General features: G+C 41.0%; 1 protein-coding gene across 1 annotated transcript in view; it reads right to left on the bottom strand.

Annotated features, from left to right (window-relative positions):
* Positions 1-3,839, bottom strand: part of VEGFD (vascular endothelial growth factor D) — a 30,306-nt gene extending 26,467 nt beyond the window's left edge. The window contains exon 1 of the mRNA XM_084200953.1: positions 3,262-3,839. Within this exon, the coding sequence (XP_084057079.1) occupies positions 3,262-3,351 (90 nt within the window). The 5' untranslated portion in view covers positions 3,352-3,839. The remainder of the gene's footprint in view (positions 1-3,261) is intronic.
* Between the last annotated feature and the right edge of the window lie 8,399 nt (positions 3,840-12,238).

Genomic DNA, 12,238 nt, shown 5'->3' with positions numbered 1-12,238 from the left:
GGGCCACCCTTGCCATCAGTTCAGCGCTGGAGCCAAGTCCTGTTGGACACCCGTGTGGCTGTGCTGCCCCTGTCTGAGGCTGCCCACTGCTTCCCACCATGAGCCTGTGCTCCAGTTGTGCTTCTGACTGGCAGACATTTGGTGTTCAGGCTGAAACTTTCCATACCAGATGTCTGCCTCAAAACCGTTTTAATAATTTTCTTGCTTTCTCTGTCAAAATGGTTGGACCGCAGCGGAGGATGAAGCTCCTCCTTTATCTGTGCAAAAAAAAATTTCTGTTTCCCTATTGTGAATCACAGATGTGAATTTTTGACACCTGAGGAACCTTTTTTTTTGCCTCAGATGTGTACACTGCTATCTTTTAAAAAAGTCCACATAGCCCTCCCAGGGCTTTGCAGCAGTCGGGTCCTGTGCTGGCTCCATTCGGGAGCAGAGCAGGACCTGGGTGCAGGTCCAGCCTATGGGGCTGAGAGCACAGGACCTGCCCTTCTTCCCCCTCAGGCCATGGGGTCTGGCATCCTGGGACAGGAAGCTGCTGGATTTGCCTGTGGGAGGGAAGGAAATGAATCCTCATGGAGGAGGGCAAGGCCTGGCCAAGGAGGCTGAGATTGTCTTTGGAGATCAGGACAAGAAATGGGTCAGGAAAAGGAAAGTCGGGCAGTTAAAACCACAGGGACAAAGAAGGGAGCTATGGGTGCAGAAGGGAAGGGGCAACCATGGTCAGATATGACTGGAAAACAAAAGTGTCCATTAGGGCTGTCTCTGAGGAACTCGACAAAACTCCTGAGGGTCTGTGACAGAAAAAGGATATCCCCATCCAGGAGGAAGCAAGTGGGAAAGAGGGTGACACTTGAATAGCACAAAAAAGAGACCAATTGGAAAACTGAGTCCCTGAGTCCTGGAGGTGAGGGAACAGAGGCCAAGTACTGGGAGTAGAACAGGCTGGGAATGGAGAGAGGAAGGAAGAGCTCCAACAGGCGAGGGGTACGTGTACATAGTGGGGGAAAGGGATTCGTGTGCTCAGAAGAGGATGGAGTTTTTGAAGGGTTAGGAAAAGCCAACTGCCATGGAGATGCTGGGTCACAGCAGCTTGTACATAAGCTTTTTAACATTCATACCTTTAATCAGGATATTTGAAGGGGAGAAAGAGAGAATTTAAACCCTTAGCCCCTTGAAACTCTTGCATGATACCACAATGATGTCACCTGATGGTTTGAAGCATAAACAGTTTAAAATTGTTGGGTGTCCTGGGCAGAGCTCACCTAACTTGGATTCATATAACAGGGGGTAGAGCAGGCTGCTTAACCCTTCCTGGGTCTCATCAGTTGTGTATAGGCTGCATCCTGACCTTGTGGGTTTTATCCAGGCAATGTTGCTGTTGATCTTAAAGAACTCAAAAATGAGGGTACGTGAATGCAATACATCATTTCTGTGTACTGCAAATTCAATTTGAGGTGTAAATGGTAAAAATAATCATAACCCTGTGTGCCATCCAACACTGTAAAATGAAGCACGTTTTGTGGTGTATTTCCACATGTGTACACACACAGAAGCCCACAGGTCATACAGGAGAAAACAACCCAGAAAGCTAACACACTATGTAGAACACTAAAAGAAAAACAAATGTTTTAGCCAAAAGCCTCTGTCTATAGCAAAGGAGCCAGAACAAGCAGTCTTTTCTTTTTGGCAACTAGCAGCCAATGCAAGTGAAATACAGCAATTGAGTGTGATACCTTTTTGATGTGATGTGTAAGACTCCTTCTAGATAGTCTTAGGTACTCTCTGTGAGTTGCTTCAAGAACAGTAGCCTGTGGCTAAGCTGGCTGCTTGACAGTGGTAACCGAATTTCAGTGAAAATATTCACAATTGCACCTATGTTGGATGAACAATCCTGTCACAGTGAATGAACTGTAAGCCAGTAAAGGCTAGCAAGAAGAGCTCTTGCATTAACTCTAGGCAAAGTGGATATGGATTCGAAGTTTACAATTAAAGGGCTTTCTAGTGGTTTCACCATTGTGCTGAATAAACTTGCATCCCACATGTGGCTAGAATTATCACCCCTGCCAATTATGAAATGGTTACTGTTCTGTGTTAGAAAGCACGTTCTGCTTTAAATGAAGTGATTCCTGCAGGTACAAAACCAGTGATTTGTCATGCAGTGCACAAAGTTAATGTATTAAACAAGGCTTGTTACTCTGGTCCTAATGCCTTCAAAGAATTGATTGTTGAGGTTGTAAATTAAAAGCTTGTGAGCAGTCAGCAGGCATCAGTCATCCTGAGGCACACACTGCTCACCACTGCTGGCTTACTGGGCTGGCAACAGCAGTCTGCAATTAGGCACACAACTTAGCATTTCTTTCCTAAAGCACAGGTCAGCATGCAGCAGGCTCACAGACTAGTGTGTGGTCATTGCCTGCAAGCAGGAGGATTTCTGAAGTGGAAAAAAAAAAAATTACCTTGTTTTTCTCTGCTAGTGAAAAACAAATAATTTGTTCTGGACCACACAGTGAATTAATAATTTTTGGACAGACTGCACGTGTAGAAACTTGTTCCAGTTTTTGTTCTGATTTTTCTAAATGATTGTCCTGGATGTTCTCACATTGTCTCAAAGCCAGATCTGAAAAATCCTACTCTCATGGTGAGAGTTCAGCTTAAATTTTGTTTCATGTACTATATTCAAAAGAAAAGTTAATTTCCAGGCAATGTGCTCTATTATTACTACAAAAATTATTTTATAAAGTAATTATAAAATTACTTTAAAATCCTATGTAACTTTTTCTAATGAAGGAAAAGAAAAATGTTTCTCTGATATCTGCCAACACAAGTGAACAACTGAAGAACACGTGTTCTTACAGGGAAAATTTCAATGCCAGCATACTAATTTCCTGCAATTATACATACCTGAAATAAAAAAGTGTATTTACCAAATATTCTAAATGCTCTGACTTATGCTTCTTTTTCAGAATTTTCTTTTCTTTTCCATAACTAAAATTAAAATTTAACTAAAGAATGAAGTATACAAGTACTTAATAACTAGTAAAAAAAAGTAATAAAATATTAAACAGAAAATATGGATTTAAATTCCTTGTAGATTCATTTTCCTCTATGGCTGCTAAACATCTCTGCAACTAATCCATCTCCAAACAAAAAAAAAAACAACAATCCATTACCAAAACAACTAGAAACCTACTACCTTGCACGTTAAATGCAGCTAATTCTGGAAATTTGTATTAAGAATCACAGGATATGAACTTCACTTACCTTTACAGAACCATTCTCATAGTCAGATCCTTGCAGCAGATGTAGAAAAGAAATGATGAAAATATTCACAGTTGCCCACGGTTTGTACATTCTGATGTTTAAAATCCACAGGTTACTGCGCAGTCGTTGTTGTACAGCTGGAAGTGTCTCTTTCAAAAGGCATTTCTCTACCACCAACACAGAAAAGCTTCCAGATTTTCTCTCATAAACTCACAAAGGATTCCAACATCTGAGACTAAATATCTGTCTCTTTGCTGCTCAAAACAATTGTAAGTTCCTCTAGAGAATGTAATTTCTTAGAGCAGATCTTAGATACACTTGAAATAAAATCATGATAAGGTTTTAAATAGATAGATATCTGTATGTGTACACATACACACTCACAAGCAATCAGGTATGGATTCCAGTTAATGAAGTCAATATATCTTCCATCAGGACACAAGGAGACATTCAAAATCCATCTGTGGTCCAGAGAATGTAAGAAATCTGCTCGATTCTGTGCTCGGTGTTACAGCAGGCTTTTAAGATGGTAGTGCAATGGCCAGTGTTTGGAGCCGAGAGCTGTAATCCAACTCTGTATGAAAACTTTTTTCACAACCTTCATGGAAGCTTGCAGAAGCATGTGTCTTAAATCTGATACAGACTTTGGCAGTAACACAGGCAAATTTTGGCTCAAATCCCATTTTCTTCCTACCAATAGCATAGCAGTTTTTAAACTAACTGATGCAATCTAGACTCCCATTATTTTAAAGGAGATTACCTGAAACATGAAACTTTAGCACACGTTCTTACACCACACACATATTGTATGCTTCTTCTCTGAAAGAAAAAAAAATAAAAAAGAGGGCGGGAAAAGAAAAGAGAAAGACTTTCTTTCATGTGTTCTATCTTATGTGTCAGAGGGGTTTCTGAATAAATTTTAAAAAGCAAAGTTAAGAACTATCTCTGCAAAAAATGAGATTTTGATTTTTTAAAAGTAAGCTCATGAAGCTGCAGTATAAAAGGACAAAATCTCTTTTTATGGCAACAAAACACAACCAGCATTTCTGCTCCAAGATAAGTATGTATTTTCTCTGTATATTCCTGCAGTTTAAAACAGAAATTTAAAAACAGAGATGAATCATTTAAAATTATAGCAGGGAGAAAGACTCAAATAATTATATATGTTAAATCTATATTGCTGTACTCATATATATTGTGTTCAGGAGAATAGTTCCACTCTCACAGGTTTTAGTGTTTGCATAATCAGACTCCACAGTTGTTAACATAAAACAGTCAAGTACATAATACTTGAGAGTCCTGGCTTCCTACCTGATGTCCAAACAAGTGCTGTTTTAAATACAAGTTACACTTCTCTACTTACCATTAGGTTGAATAATTTCTTCTTCAGTATTAAGCACAAATGGATCTTAGCAAGAAAATAATTTTAATCCAGATTTCCAGTTGTTGTCTGTTAACTGTCATTAGGTTTTAAAAAAATATATGTAACTCTATTATTTTTTTAGCTTTGTCTTTTCCCACTTGATTTGTGAAATTAATCTATTTCTATTTCTCTTTTTTTTTCTTCCTCCCCCACCCACCCCACACTGGTTAGTCCAAGGACAGCAGGAATTTCACCTCTTTGAATTGAGAGTGCAAAAGCTGCTTTGTCAGTGTACCTGCTGCTCCCCCCCATACCTCCCCTGCCCCAGCTGCCAGAGATATTCACACAGTTGTGCACAGCCCACGCTACGAGGGCCATCCTGTGTCTGCTCTGTAGGTTATAATTAACATTCTTTAAACTATTTCATTCATCATTTTTAATTACTGTCTTATCTAACGCTTATGTACGGTCACCTTGACCTCATTTAAAGTCTCTGGCTTGCTTCTGATTCTGAGGCCCATCCCTTGCAGGAGCTGAGAGCCTGCTAAAAGGAATGGATATGCCTCAGCCTCGGATGCACAGCTTCTGAGTGAGGGATCAAACCACAAATAACCTCTGTGGGCTCAGGACTGCAGGAAAATAACTTTATGTCATCCTGCAGGTAACTGGAGGGAGTGTCTGGCCATACTCACCTCTCCTGTATGGGGTCATTTGGAGCACAGACCTGGAACCACAGGAGAGCCAAGGAGCAATATGTGCCTCCACAGGAGGTGAGTGGGATCCTTACTCCAGCAGCATTCAGGGATGAGCTGTTCTGCTCCCTGGTAGTGCCAAATGCCCACAAACTGCCCTTAAGGGACTCTAAGCACTCTAGCATTAGAAAATTAAGCCTGTTTGGTTTGGAAATGTTGGAGGGAAACACCTCTGTAGTATTTTCTGTATGTTGCAGTTCATCGCTGTTACTTACCAAATTCAGTTCTGAATTACAAATTACAATGTTTGGAAAGACCAGGCCTATATCCTTCTCAAAGCAAACCATTCATCAGAAAAGGTCACCCACCTCTGGCTTCAGGGGGCTTTTTGGCAGGAAGACTGAACTGACCTCAGGCACTGAATCAAACTCATTTATACAGGACCATGTTAGATGCTGCAGGCAGAACACAAAAGTACCTAGACTCTCCCTTAGAGCTCAGACACAAAGAGCAGCAAATAAAGGAAAAAACCCTCTTGTTAGCTGCAGAGGATTCTAAAGCTGGCTCAAAGCTGCTGCTGAAAGCAAAGGCAAAGCAAGAGAAACCAGCTGATAGGACAGGAGAGCAACTGAGATAATGAATTTCTGGGAGACTTTTTTTACCATCTGCATCACCGTGCTCATCCCATTCCCTATGGTTCTTGTCTCTCTCCTCAATTCCAGATAAGAATTCTTCATTCAGCACCACCTCAGCTCTGCTCCTTACACAGCTTTCTTATGAGTTTTCCTGCCTAGTGTTTGAGAACAATTGAAATACTTTTGTGTTTGAGCTCGAATCTCAGAAATATGATGAGATTATATTGCAGACTGCCTGCAACAGCAGTGAACAGATTTGCTGTCTGGCCAGACACCTTTGTTTTCATTTCATTTATGAACTTAAGTTAACAATACACACACTCTAGTTCCTTCTTTTATCTCAGTTGGCTGTTGTAGAACCACCTGCTCAGTTCTGTGCGGGATTTGGGGTTTGTACTTCTTTTAAAATCTAGCACTGTCCAAAAAGAGGCTTAAGTAAAATTTATATGACTATTTAAATTACTTTTGTTACTGAATAATCAGCTCCACAGACATCAGCAATGCTAAATACTGCACAATGAAATGAAATTTCAAACATTTATGCCACCTTTGGGTAAGCAGCTAGTACATTAATATTGTGGCAATGAATCAGCTCTTCACAAGAAGAGCTTAACATTTTGTTTAATTAAATCTGTTTCTAATGTTGGTCAACACTGATGTCTGAAACAGATGAACAATACAGATTAAAAATTTAAAACTATTTATCTACAGGCATTATGTATGATTTTTTTCAATAACATTTGAAGTAGGAGTCTTTCTTCCAAAGTAATAGTCTCACATTGCACAGAAACCTGGAATCATTGATTCCTATTGTCTGTTTTTGTGATGGAAGAGAACATATAAATGACCCAGAACTTGGTCAATGAATGGATTAATCACATTTCTTGGTACTTTTATGATAGGATAGGCAGACCAAGCGCAGGATATTTACTAGGATTCCTCACCGTGATGCATTGGGGATTCTATATTTGGGCTTTGCTGCACATAAAGAGAAATAAGGCCAGTACAGATAACTAAAACAACCCAGCAGCATATTTAACTCATGCATTTCTTGCATGCATGCACATCCAAGGAACAGAAGAGTTTCCGGACAGTGCTGAACAACTCATGTTTTTCAAGCTGAAATCTTTTCAGGTGAGACAGTAAATTCCTTCAGTAGTCTGAAAGGAACTTAGGCCTGCAGAAAGGCCTGCACTACTGTCATTATTAGCCATAAAAATTTAAAAGGGAACACCTCAGACAAACAAAAAAAAGTCTTCATTTGGAAAAATGTAACAAAACACCAAAGGAAGATATTTCAGGCTTTTAACACAAGAGTAAGCCATAAATCAATAGGACTATTTAGATCAGGGAAGGTGTGTGAGGATATGCCCTAAATAAACTCCAATTAAATGGATCAGTTTGCAAAGTTTAAATTGGAGATAAATAAAGGAAGTTCATAGCCTTTACTTCAAAAAAAGTTTTGTTTCACCAGCTACTTCATGTAGGGGGATACAATATAAGAAAATAAAGGTAGTACAGAAAGTAATCTTACCCCTTAAAGAGCTGCAGCTGAGCCAATTATCAGAGATTAGGAACAGGCCTGACTCTAACAGGCTGCAGCTGTAGCCAGTAAGAAGGAGAGTGCTATAAAAGAGTGGATTGGGTGGTTGAGGGGCAACTGCAGTCAGCTGGCTGCTGTGAGAGGAAGGATGAGTTGGTGCTTAGAGGAGCTGCCTACGAGAAACATCGAGGTGGTACAAAACTCCAGCAACAGGGAACCTTTACAGTATAATAATGACAACTTCAGACTTGAAAACTCCACACCATTAGAAGTTCCAGTATGGCACAATGTTCAGAATAACATAATTCCAAATAAAAGTTATTAAGTATTTTCAAGATGATTCTATAAGTAGATCTGGACATTCTTGTTAACTAATTCATACACAGAGGAACTTGTTTTCTTGAAAACTAAATAGAAAAACTGGGAGGGTTTATAAAATATTGCAAACAAGGATCTAACTTAGATTTAATAAACACTCATGACATAGCAGTTATATGGTGATCCGGTCACTTAATGCACGTTATTAAATAAATTGTCAAGTTATTATTACATTAAAAACATTTTTGAAGTAAAAAACCATTTATTCAAATGGCTACTGGTATTAGAAATTTCTGAGAAATAGTGGAATACTTGAAACATCACACTAATGCCAAGCTGGATTTATAGAATTTAGGGGGAAAAAAGCAAAGCCCCATGCACAGAATCTCAGATTCAGAGCACGAGGAGACTCTGCCAAAGCTGGGCTAGCTGAGTGATGGGGACAGCACCACAGAGCCAGATCCAGAGCCATCCCTCTCACCAGCCCCAACACTGCTTCATCTCCTCAGGTTATTCTTTAGTTCATTAGATCATTTAATTGTCTGCTTGCTGCAGCAAACTGGAGCCCACAGCAGGATGCAAAACCGGCCGGGGAAGAGGGGAAATCCCAAGGGTGCCTCTGCTGCGCCCCGGGCTGCCGTGGCTAAACTGCTATCCACACCTTCATCTAGCTGGCTGAAAGTTCACCAGGGAATGTCTACACAGGCTACAAACACACCCTTGGCTGAAGGGCAGGCATACTCCCAGCTCTCCACAGCATCCCCTGGCTCAGTCCTCCCCTGCTCTAGGGAGGGATGCCCTTGCTAATGGAGGAGCACTGTCAGCAAAAGGCAGATACAAATCACAAACAAACACTGTTTGTTGAGCTTCTGAGAGATGCAAACACCGTGTAGCTGCTCTGGTTTTGAATAGCTCTGCCTCAAACTCATGAAGAGCACAGCTGCCTTGTTACCCTTCAGTAGTTCACATTTGTGTTGTCTAATTCATGGGAAGACAGAAAAGCTCTCTGGGGACGGCTGCTGTGCTGAGCAACAGCTTTATATAAAGTATGAAGAAACTTGTGCTTCTTTTGTGTCTGTTTGGGTAACTCCAACTTCTAAGTCTAACCTACACAAAGATACCTGATCCAGAGAGCAAGAGCTCTCTCTGGATTCCTGTTATTCATATTTATCTTCAATAATGGGAGCTCTGTGCCTGCTTGTCTTCACATCCATCTGTGTTTACATACCTGTTAATGAGGGCACAACTGAAACAATAATCAAACTTTAATTACAAAGGTGTGGAGTAGCTTTCATAAGCCTTTGTTTCACTTGTTATTTTATAAGTTCTCATTTCTTTCTACAGAGAGGTGGGAGAAGTTGAACATAAAGATAAAACAGGTCTTCCAGTTAAGGAGAAGAAAGGGAAAGGAAAAGGTGGGGAGGTAGGGGATAGGTGAAGCAGAAGAGAGAGGAGGAAGGAGAGAGGAACTCTGACTGGATGATATCCTTCACAACTTCCATTGTAGCCAGGCCCTTGCCTCCAGACTGACTGTGAAGCCCTGGCTGGTGCTCAGGTACAACTGAGGACCAGTGTCAGGTCTGAAACAGTTCAGAAAGCCAAGGCAGGAAGCAGTTACCGAGAGGATGGATTCAACATCCAGTGTTCAATGGCTGCATTCATTCTGAGGCTTCATCCTCAGCTACTGTACAGCAAGAAAGGGAAGTGTTACTGCAAAGCACAGTGAGTATCCAGACTATGGAATCCTGAAGATGTTGCAAGCAAAGCAGATAAACTCACGGGTTCTTGTAAGGAAGAAAATAATAATACGTTCTCATTTTCTCCAGCGCACGTGGCACTGTTGCTAAATTACCCTGGGAATTGAGGTATGCACAGCTTGCACCAACTTGTGTAACTGAACAGACATTTGTTGCACTGTTCACATCCAGCCCAGAATTTCTCAAGAGAAAGATGTGACTGCAGGTGATATCAACATCCTTAACCTTGCAGCCTCTGGTGATGTCTTGAGCAAGTCCACATGGCAGAGCAACATTACAGCTTGTACTTCAGATATTCACTTTCTTTTCATCCAGTAGAGTCTCACAGCAATATAATTCAAGTGACTGTAGAGTGGATGGTGCCAGAAGAGCAGCTACAAGACATCAAGGAAACATCTTTGACATGAGAAAAATCCTCATTTATTCTAGCAACTGTTGTATTCTCAGAGGTCAAAAAGCAACTATATGTTCTGGGACTGGAGAGTTAAAGCAAATTTGTGCAAATTTTTCTGAAGCAGTTACCACACAGTCACCTTCAAGTGCTCCTGGAGAGCTTCACCCATCTCATCACAACACTCCTTGAGGTAAGGCAGACTTGGTGTCAGGAGTGGAAAATGTAAGATTAGTTTCATCTTTGCAATTCACTCACCAGGAGAGAATTTGCCACAGGCTCCCATAAGCAGCTGGTGGAACTGTAGGCATAACTTTGTCTATCAGAACAGAATATAAATAGTCTCACAGTCACATCTACTCACAATTAGCTTTTGGAATTTTTCTGGACTTTCAAATCATATCCACTCTGCTTAAAAAAAGTTCTTGGTTAAATGCAATACAGAATACTTCAAGTTCAAGTGTCTGGCCAAGTTCCAGGGCTCAGATTTTTCTTGCCTCCTTTTCAGGGAGATGTGGCCATGTAATAAGAAGAAACAATGCCCTGGGAACAGTTTCTGTGCCAGAGCCCCAGACTCTTGACCCAGTGAGTACAGCCAGAGGATGCTGTGAAAACATCCTGCCTCTCAAGGCCAGCAAGGAACTCCAAGGTTGAGCCCCACACAAGACAGCCTAAAGATACCTGTAGTCACCCTCCCTGCCTCCTTCTGTTTTCATTGAACGCAAAGAAGCTTTTTGCAGGAGCTTTCAGCATTAAAAAGTCTTAGGAACAATGGCCATTGCCCAGAATTTCTCCTAAACAGAGTCGTCTGCTCCTCATATAGCTATTTGCACAAATAAAGGCTACTAAGTGATCGGAGAAATCAGGCAGAGAAGTAGAAAATGTAACAAAATTTTCTGCCTCTGAATGTTTAAAGTCCAAGGATAACTGAAACAACATTGTGGGAAGTAGGACAGCAAGAAGGTGATAAGGAAGGGATTTATACCTTTATTTTCTATGGGTGATTTCCCTACTTACTTCTGCAGCACCCTGAAGCGACATCCTTGGAGCAATATGTACATTCATAGCAGATGGCCAGAGAACCAGTACAGGGTTTAGCATAATTCTCCTTGCAGGGAACATCCCAAAAGTGTTCACACAGCCATTGCAAAGCACTGAAATTTCAGGATTTATACATATCTGAGGACACTTTAGGGTAACAACAGTTCAATAATATGAAAATAAAACCCTTTTGGTGTAACTTAGAGTTTGAGGATGAAAAGGGTATTATTTACATTTTGTTTTGCTGCTTTGACACTCTCAGATACCAGGCCAATAAAAGAACAAATCAGCTCCCTGACACCAGCAGGGGAGAATGGATGAGATCTGTATTGAATGTTTAGATAAGAAAATGTGTGCTTCAAAGTGTGTATATTGCAAAGTTAATCTCTAGCTCTAATAGGAGGATTTTTTGACACTTTAAGCATAAAAGCACTTCTGTGTTTTTACAAGAAACCCACCATTTCCTGGTTTTATTGCATCCTATCGCTATCAATAATGTGTAACCATAAACACAGTTTGTCAGTCTCACCCTATATGTTTCCCATTGAAGACAAAATAAAAGATGGCTTGGCTAACTGACCCTTCTACAGAGTTTTCATTCCCACTTTGTTTGTGCTGCTCCAGCTCTGCCTGCACACAAGGTCCAATGAACATTTCAGATCCATCATCCTCTGGCCAGTCACCTGTGTGAAACAAACTACTTCTCTCTTACTTATCCCTCATGCCCATCCCCTGCAGACATCAGGGTTCAGGTGTCCTCAAGGCTTCTCAAAGGACAGGAGGTGCCCTGAGGCAGCTCAGGGAGTGCCCTGACATTCATTCATCTTGGAGCCTGCTGGTCTCACACCCAGTGCAAACTTGTTTTTCTCTGGGTGAGCCTGCTGACCCCACATCTGCTCACAGGTGTAGGAGTCTGCACTTGTGCTCAGGTAACACAGAAAGCTGGATGGATCCTCCACCAGGAGCACTGGTACAGAGGACAAGAGCTCACTTGGCCATATAAACTGTAAGGTTTTAACCAGAGTGTTTTATAATGTCACAAGAGCTCTGAGAGACCTCCTTATCCGTCTGGGAATTATCCTCTTGTTGGTATTTGATAAATATACCATGAACTTAAGCCTCCAGCACTGCCTTTTGGCCAGGGTATTCATGACAAAATCCTCCAAGTTCAAAAGGGCAGCCAGAAAACAGAAAGCAAACCTATGCTGCTTAAAAGAAAAGGGGAAAGACAAGAACA

Source organism: Fringilla coelebs (genome assembly GCF_963513975.1).
Source record: "Fringilla coelebs genome assembly, chromosome: 2".
Lineage (NCBI taxonomy): Eukaryota > Metazoa > Chordata > Aves > Passeriformes > Fringillidae > Fringilla > Fringilla coelebs.
The sequence above is the reverse complement of the archived record's forward strand: the minus strand, read 5'-3'. Positions and strand labels throughout refer to the sequence as shown.